Source organism: Pseudonaja textilis, chromosome Z (genome assembly GCF_049901715.1).
Source record: "Pseudonaja textilis isolate UNSWEBS1 chromosome Z, rPseTex1.2, whole genome shotgun sequence".
NCBI lineage: Eukaryota > Metazoa > Chordata > Lepidosauria > Squamata > Elapidae > Pseudonaja > Pseudonaja textilis.
Genome location: NC_142008.1, coordinates 91,373,513 through 91,382,406, shown reverse-complemented (window position 1 = coordinate 91,382,406; position 8,894 = coordinate 91,373,513). Strand labels below are relative to the sequence as shown.

At 36.5% G+C, this 8,894-nt stretch overlaps 1 protein-coding gene across 1 annotated transcript; it reads right to left on the bottom strand.

Moving 5' to 3' along the window:
* LOC113447375 (retinol dehydrogenase 8-like) lies at positions 1-8,808 on the bottom strand. The gene is made up of 6 exons (XM_026717532.2): positions 8,577-8,808; positions 5,634-5,795; positions 3,020-3,199; positions 2,125-2,218; positions 814-997; positions 1-482 (listed from the first exon to the last, which is right to left on the bottom strand). Exons 2-6 carry the CDS (start codon positions 5,782-5,784, stop codon positions 243-245), a joined length of 849 nt encoding a protein of 282 aa, XP_026573317.2. The 5' UTR covers positions 5,785-5,795; positions 8,577-8,808; the 3' UTR covers positions 1-242.
* Between the last annotated feature and the right edge of the window lie 86 nt (positions 8,809-8,894).

Here is an 8,894-nt window from a genome sequence, read left to right as displayed (position 1 = left end):
TTCTTTGTTTTATCTCTTTGCTCTGTTCTTTTTTGTTTTCCAAATAATTATATACACATTGCAATTAATAATGCTACAGTGCAAATAAAGCAAGAATTGGGAGTTAAGAGAGTTTAACAAACATAAATTGTAAGTTCAATAGTTCAAAGCTAATATATTAAGCAATCACTTGAAGAGTTTCCATGCAATTACCCCTAACTGTCTTGTTGACTGTGAAGTTTGGGCTACCATCACAAAGAACTTTATCTGAAGCCCAGCAATCGGGCACCTTGTTTCACTTTGCGTGCTTGCCAGCGGAGGAGCTGGATGGCTCTTAGGCTAATGCGCAAAAGGTTGTTGTATCTGAAGATCAATTTATAGAACGAGTCTGTCATCAGGGCCCCAGTGGAATCAGCTTGCTTGAGAGCCATCATGGGGGTATACATGGCATTAGTCTGGTGACGGAAGGGCGGCCTGGCCATACAAATGACCTTTAGAATATGCTGCCAAGGGAATCAGAAGACATTCATGTGAGTATAATTTTAAAAGTCAACTTTAGGAAACAAAAGGATGATTTCTCTCAATTAAAGTGAATTAGAAGTAAATCTTAGCAAGGGTATCAGGTGTCAGAGAAGAGCATACCTCATTTATCAATATTATATGAATGCATTAAAAGTTACATGTAAACAATCTCCTTTCACACAAATTCTTATAGAAATGGCAAATGGACAGGAGGCAGGATACAGGGAGCGTAGCTAGCGTGGTGAGATCACGGGGCATCTATGAACCTCTTGATTCTACAGTATCAAACCCCAAATTAGAGGATATTATCACCTCAGTTACATCTTCAGGTGTTTGACTCAGGCTGGAGAAGATAGCTTTGGAATTTTTGAGATAAATCTGAGAAAATATTTCAGCAGTCTCAGGATCTGTCTGGGAATAGTCAGCTTTCTCTGCATCTTCATAGATTTTCATCTCAAACTCAGTCACCACTGGACCAGGCTCTATCAAGCTAACACTACAAATAAAGCATGAAAAATCATAACAGAAATGAGTTTTTAGAAGATACCACCAGCAGTCCTATTCTGAGGACATTGGCTACAAAATTTCAGTTTCCTCCAGTTTTTAAATTTTGTGAATTAGTCATGTTCATTGGTACTTAATCATCTTAAAAATAATAGAATGAGATGCATAAATCTATTCAATAATCAGATCTAGCGTTTATACTGGTTGGAATTCATACTGGAAACTGGAACTAATCAGGTAAGCTTCCCAAGAAAAGAGTGAAAGTTGTTTGCATTGATTTATTAAGAAAATGTTGAGTTACCTTCTTCAAGTCTCAAGAAATGCTGAACTTACAATTCACAGAATTCCAAAGTACTATTTTATTGGCTCACTAATTTGGAGGACACCAGGACAAGGAAACCTGTTTTAGATAGTAATATCCCTGTGGAAACAGCTTTTAATCTTCTACTTAACACTCTGAATTTTCATAGCTGAAGTATTGAGCAAATACACTTTTAACTGATCAGAAGGGGAAGAGATTCCAAAAGCCTATACAGGTAATTGAGTCCAAAATTTCTGTTGCTAAGCGAATGAGTTTTAAGTGAGTTTTGCTCCATTTTATGACATTTTTTCCATAGCTGTTAAATGAAGCACTGCAGTTGTTAAGTTGGTAACATGGTTGTTAAGTGACTCTGGTTTCCCTATTGACAGCTTATCAGAAGATCACAACCGTCATATAAACATGCCAGGTGCCAAGCATTCAAATTTTGATCAGGTGACCATGGGGATGCTGCAATGGTCATATGAAAAACGGTCATAAATCACTTTTTTTCATTGCCATTGTAACTTCAAATGGTCACTAAACGAACTCTATTAAGTCAAGGGCTATCTGTATAGAGGTTAACTCTGAACTATTCATAGCAATTTTATCTGATCAGCAGCTATGTGATATTCAGTTAACAGAACAAACCTTTTCCACATATTGCCACTTTTTTCTGCTAAAGATCAAAATCTAAGCCTTTTGCTAGACTATTCCAATGAATAAAACTGCTTTTCTTGAATTTTCATTTGTATTCCATTCATTAAAATATAGTCTAATGGGAGGGAAGTTTATTAGCATCATCACTACCACCCACTCACAAGATATTAAATCTGAGAGCTTGGATAATAAGGCTTTCACAGAAGCCTTCAATAGCAAATTTGGACGCAGCATAGATGTCGTTGAAAATGATGCCTAGAAGACAAAATATAATAGATCATTTTATTTTATTTATTTTATTTGTCAAGTGATTATAAGATAACAGGTATAAGTATAAACAAAGTTATGAATACATGAAATGGATACATATAAGAAAAATAAAAAGAAACAATAGGACAGGGACGGTAGGTACGTTGGTGCGCTTATGCATGCCCCCTAATTATGGCGATGCAGTCATGACCTTATCTCTATATTTTGTTAATCAGAAATGACCAGCAGGAATTTAGCCTCTCTCTCTCTCTCTCTCTCTCCCCCCCTCCCTCCCTCCCTCCCACTCTCTCTCTCTCTCCCTTTCTCTCTGCTGTTGAAGGGGTTTTCTGGGAGAAAATTGAAATGAATAACTTCCCACAGCTTTTCTTTTCCCGTTTTCTTTCTTCAAAGTTAAAAAAAAGTATTTTAAAAGTAGAAGCATTGGGCCATCTTGTCTCTGACGATGCCAATCCACAGTTGCCAGCAAAATATCAAGAATTTTGTTGTCTAAGCCACCGACATTAAACTCTGAAGTTCAATACTTACCGCAAATAATTGATTGCCCATACTAGCTAGAAACTTCAATAGGAAGATAGTTTTTCTAACCCAGGGAAAATAACCAATTTCTGGGATAATAGATTATCTTGGCTGTCAACAGGACAAGATAATGGATAGGTTCCTATAACATGTTGAACCAGATACTATCAGATACTATCAAACTCTAAATGCATCTAAATGAAATGCTCTGTCTGCTCCTCCCGAGTTGACTACTGTTTGGACAATGTAGATAAATAAAAGTCAGCTTACCTTGCAAACCCAGGACACTACTGATGACCACAATGTGCCCACTCCTCCTTTTCTTCATGTCTGGCAAGACCTCTTTAATCATCCTTACTACACCAAAGAAGTTGGTTTCCATTATAGCCTTCATCTCTTCAATTGATTGACACTCAATAGGACCAATGGAGCCCAGCCCAGCATTGTTGACTATAAGTAATAGTTAAGAATTTTGATTGTTTTACCAATCACCATACAACATGATAAAGCATTAAATGGAAAGTCAACTGAAAATGACATTATTGAACCTTGAAAGTTTGCCGCTTGGATATCTAAAGCGTTGAGTCAGAAAATATGCCTACCATTAACTTTTCCAGCTAATCAGATATCTAGAGACCAGAAGATTAAGGGACTGCAGGCTAAAACATATAGAGAATGGTTGCAGGAACTGGGTATGTCTAGTCTAATGAAAAGAAGGACTAGGGGAGACATGATAGCCGTGTTCCAATGTCTCAGGGGCTGCCACAAAGAAGAGGGAGTCAAGCTATTCTCCAAAGCACCTGAGGGCAGGACAAGAAGCAATGAATGAAAACTAATCAAGGAGAGAAGCAACCTAGAACTAATGAGAAATTTCCTGACAGTGAGAACAATAAATCAGTGGAACAACTTGTCTCCAGAAGTTGCAAGTGTTCCAACACTGGAAATTTTTAAGAAGATATTGGATAACCATTTGCCTGAAATGGTATAGGGTTTACTGCCTAAGCAGGGGGTTGAATTAGAAGCAGGGGTGGGATTCTACCAGTTCGGACTGGTTCTATAGAAACGGTTGTTATGATTCTGCACAGTTCAGAGAACCAGCAAATCATGCCCCTGGCTTGCCTCTCCCCACCCCTCCATGCTCCGTCAGTCCTCATTGCACATGCGCGACATCATAGCCAAGCCCGACATCGCTGACTGCATTCTCCCCCACCCAGTAACTCCTTAAGGTATTTCTTCTTCCCCCTCATGATGATCAGCTGTTCTGATGATCAGCTGTGCCGGGATCCCACTTGCTGTCTTACTGCTTTGTCCAGGAGGCTTCCCCGAGGCCCAGGAGGCAAAGGGGGACTGGGGGAGAGTTGTACTCCCCCGCATTCTATTATTTGCCTTTGCCCCAGGAAAGCCTTCTGGGAGCAAAAACACCCCCCCCCCCCCCAGACCTCCATTTTTTTTTCCTTCCTGAGCCCCAAGGAAGCGTTCTGGGAGCAAAAACACCCCCTCCCCAGGAGGATCCCCTGTGGCCCAGAAGGCAAAAAAAAATGTGTGCAGGGGTGGGGTGCTGTAAAAAAAGGAGAAGCCCTGCCCACTCAGTCACATGGCCATGCCCACCTGGCCATGCCCACCTAGCCACGCCCACCTAGCCATGCCCACAGAATTGGTCGTTAAAAAATTTGAATCCCACCCCTGATCAGAAGAGCACCTTTCAACTCTGTTGTTCTATATTTTATTCTAAGGATTAATAATGGTCATCACCAAAGAAGACTCTTGCTGCTTGCAGCAAACATTAACTAAATGTTCACCAATATGTTCAAAGCACAATGTCTGAATACCTGGCAACTGATCTGTTATTCAATAATGGTGAGAAACTGGATTATATGTGGAAGCAGACTTTATGCGCATGACTTATGTGCATGGTGGGATAGAATGAAAACCAGTATAGAAATTTTTGTATACGTTCAACAAGACCCACCCTCCAAGGAAGTACATCTTTATTTCAGTAACATCAATATGTCCTTGATTTGCTTTGTGCAGTCCTAGGCACTCTGGCCCTTCCCAAAATATGGCACCTAATTACAAAACAATGAATTCTTTCAGACTTTAATCTCATCTAGAAATTGAGCTCAGTATAATCAATCATTCATAATACATGCCTTCATTTTCACACTACATCCTACTGTAATATTTCCCAATGGCATTGTCATCTCAGTTCAAGTAATGTGATGTATAACTCTTGCCTTGTGTTTCCTTTGCCTTTTTAAAATAAATCTTGGCCCTTAGTATGTGTTATTAGAGAAAAAGCTCTTCCAAATGACCACTAAATGTAGCTGAAATATTCCATTAGCTGTTTTTAAAAGACATGACATTCCATACTGATGTGTTACTTAGTCTGGTAATGAAACATCTGCAAAAAAAAATAAATAATCACCAATCCCAAACAGTACCAAGGACCCAAGGTTCAACCCTGAGCTACAGATGTTCTCTTCTATTGAGATATACCATCATGATGTAGTGTTTGCCTTAAACTGATTATGATTATGGAGGATAAACTTATGATTAACTGTGGCAGTTTTAAAGGAGTATTCTCCACTGCTCCAGAAAAATGTGTTGTTATATGAATGACCTATGATATCTCTGCCTTATTCATGATCTTAGTGATTAACACTCAGGGGCTGGCATCTGCCAAATCATATTTTCTTGTTGAGGCTGCTACAGGAATGCCTCTTCTCTAGTCGTGGAGGTATCTGCTTAACTGAGTCAGATTCATGCAGGCAACACACACACACACACACACACACACACACACACAAACACACACACGGATTGATGGAGTTTATTGTTATATCCCCCAGAAGGCTGATAAAGCTGCAATTCTCTGGGTACTTACTGAGGATATCAATATGTCTCTGAGGAATGCTGTTAATGCAGTTCTTGATGGATTTTTCATCGCAGACATCCAACTGTTTGATCTCTAGAGTCTGGTTGAGTGCTAGCCCTGTGGCTGCTTCCAGCTTTTCTTTCTTGGTAATGTTCCTCATTGTGGCAAAAACTAGAAGACAGGTGATTCTTTTCAACTTGACTGGCCAAATTTAGGAGTGGATTATTTCCTATTTTATTTCAAATGGCCATTTTTTTTAAAGTATATACCCAATAATAAATAATGCTGTCAATTGTATAAATATATGCATATTAGGTAAACATCAAGTTACATAATACATTAGTAATTTTACCAACTGGTCTTGTAATGTTGCTTTTGATGAGTTCTTCTCATAATTTTTCTCAACCTGGTATCTTCAGGTCTTCTTTATAATACATATTTACTTCATATTTATGTACTTTAACGTATTTCCAGACTATTCAGTAATAATTCCTTAGTACCCGAGCTTTTGGAAGCACAAATGTGTTCTTGAGGCATGTGTTCACAAAAGTGAAACAGACTCTCACCTCATACTGAATCTATTTTCTTTGAAGCAAAGTTCTACAGTCGAGTTGGCATTTGTTAAACATTGGAAGTTACAGCATGGAACATAGTGTATTATGTCTTTGAAGATGCTGATACAGAACTCACCCTTTGCAATATGATTGTTAGTTTTGGGTGTAAGTCCAACTAACATTTGGCATGGGCAAGAACAGAAGAAAAGTCTCTCCATGATCAGGATCAGGATGGTACGAGACTATATGGCCAGCTTGTTTATGATCGCAATCCTGAATTACTTATGAAGTAAAAAAGGTGAGATAAAAATCAAATAAATAAAAGCCTGCCTTATGAGAATACTAATATTGATTTGTAAAAACCAGTTGTTGGTTGCATTATATCAATACTACTAAAGGCCCAAGTAAAGACTTGAATGTTTTATTTTTACCAGTTGATGACCCTAAACACAAGCAAATACGCTACTCCCAAAATATTGAAGTATTATTTTATGATCCATGATATCAATGTTTTGAAGATCATGCAGTGGACATTTGTATTTAAAACTGGAACAGTAAAAGAAAACAGTAGTAAAAATCAACAGCTTTTGATTAAGCAGGAATTCTGAGGCAAAATAAATTGGAGCAAACAAATTTTCAAACTTGCACAGTAGAAATTCATAGATCCCACTTCTGTCATAAATGATTTTGATCCTTAAGAGGACAAGTCTACAAACTGTAGTTTTTGTATATCTCAAAAACATTTGTATGTTAAATAAGCTGGCAACTTATGCAAACAATTAAATGGAACTACAGAATGTCCACGCAGAGTCACTAAATGAAGAAATTATTCCTTATACTAATAGTTGTTAAGAAAGGTAAAACTAGCAAAAGCGAGAATTCAATATTTGCACTAGATAGATAAGGAAAGGTTCCAAGAGACCATAACTTCTAAAATTGGTGTTATGTGAGATTAGAATTCTCATTATTCTTCTCGTCCAACACCAGTAATATAAACATATATTGCAGTGAAACACCAGTAATACAAACATATTTTAAACATTTATCCTTTTTTGGCCATGAAATATAGAGGCCAAACAAGAAAAGGGATTTAACTATGGCTAAATTTCATCTCAATATTAATATTTTCACAATTTTGCCCTTTAATAGTTATCAGAAATGGTGCTTCAACATTTACCACAAAAAAGCCTTTTCAATACAACAGAGCATGCCTATCCTGAACAAATATATAACAATTTATAGAGATGGACCAGGCAACTGAAACTTTTTTAAAAGTGAGTTTGCTACTCAGTACTGTGCACTTTTAAACATATTCTTATAAAATTTAAGTCCCCATTTAGCATTATATTGTGTAATTCATCAAAATCTATTTGATAGAGAAATTGTATTTGCTCCCACTACCAGATAAATTCTCTTAAATCTACACACATACACACTTTAACCTGATTACTGAATTCGTGTATTAATTACATTTATATCCTGTTTTTATTTTATACAATTCAAGGTTAGGTAGTATTCTGGATTAGTATAACAACCAAACATATTTATCAAAACTAAGCTGGTATCAGTAACTGTATGTAAGATTTTGTTCAAATATTTTTGTTATATCTGTAACTGGCCTGTTTAACCATTTTTTGTGAACAGTTACTAATTTATCATCCATTATATATAACAAGGTTACCCAACATTTGGGGATAATAGACAATGTTGGAATAAAGAGAGCTTGTTTTAAGCTTGCTTGCAAAATGATTGTCGAAAAAGCGGTAACGAGTCATATAACACCCCTATTTTGGAAGGCAAATGAAATTCTCAGCTGCAATACTCAACATTTTGTTTTCTAAGAATGCTTTAAGTATTTTAAAGATGTGAGAGGCATTGATGGAAATAGTTTACTTTGGCTTGTATTTCCTTTGTGTTTATTTCCTTTGTGTTGCTTTATAACATACCAGCTTTTTATTTAATTGCAGAATAATTGAAAGATAGAGAGATACATAGACAGATAATTAAACAGAATTATAATAAGACAGGAGGTTGGAAGTTAGCATGCAGGTGGGATACAGGATGATAATGGTATATATTATACCTGTTAAAAGCAGAAAATAATTGAAAAAGTCAACTGCTTATACCATTTTGTTCCTTATGAATGCCTTTGAGTAAGTAAAGTAATACTGGAGAATATATATAAACATATATATATGTTCATATACATATAAATATATAAATAAATAAATACATACATATATATATATATATATATATATATATATATATATATATATATATATATATATATATATATATATTTAATGAACTTAGCTATCCATGGCTTCCTTGTACACTATTTAGGCACACACACACACACACACACACACACAAATTCACAATTTTGAAAACTCACCTTTGAACCTCCTCTGCTTATCTTTTGCTAGTTTAGCAGCCAAAAGCCAGCCCAATGCCAGATGAACAACCTGTTATCAGTACAATTTTGGGAGACATAGTGCCCTATGTGTAGGAGAGAGATGTAAACTCCCAAAAGGGACTTTAAAAAAAATCTTTTGAAAAGACTTGAACTTCCTAAAAACTTGGTGCCCTTACATCTTCTCCAAAGGGTTCAAAGGGCTTTAAAAAGGCCAGCTTAAGACCTAATTGGCTAAAATGTAAACTCTTAATCTCCCGAATTTTGTTAAATTCCAAATGGATTTGCATACAAATCCCA

Coding starts and splice junctions, on each gene's coding strand:
- LOC113447375 (XM_026717532.2), bottom strand. CDS start 5,784: ATGAGGAACATTACCAAGAAAGAAAAGCTGGAAGCAGCCACAGGGCTA. Junction 2,219..3,019: donor TAGTGTCCTGGGTTTGCAAG/GTAAGCTGACTT, acceptor TTTGTCTTCTAG/GCATCATTTTCAACGACATC. Junction 998..2,124: donor GCTCTCAGATTTAATATCTT/GTGAGTGGGTGG, acceptor CTTTATTTGTAG/TGTTAGCTTGATAGAGCCTG.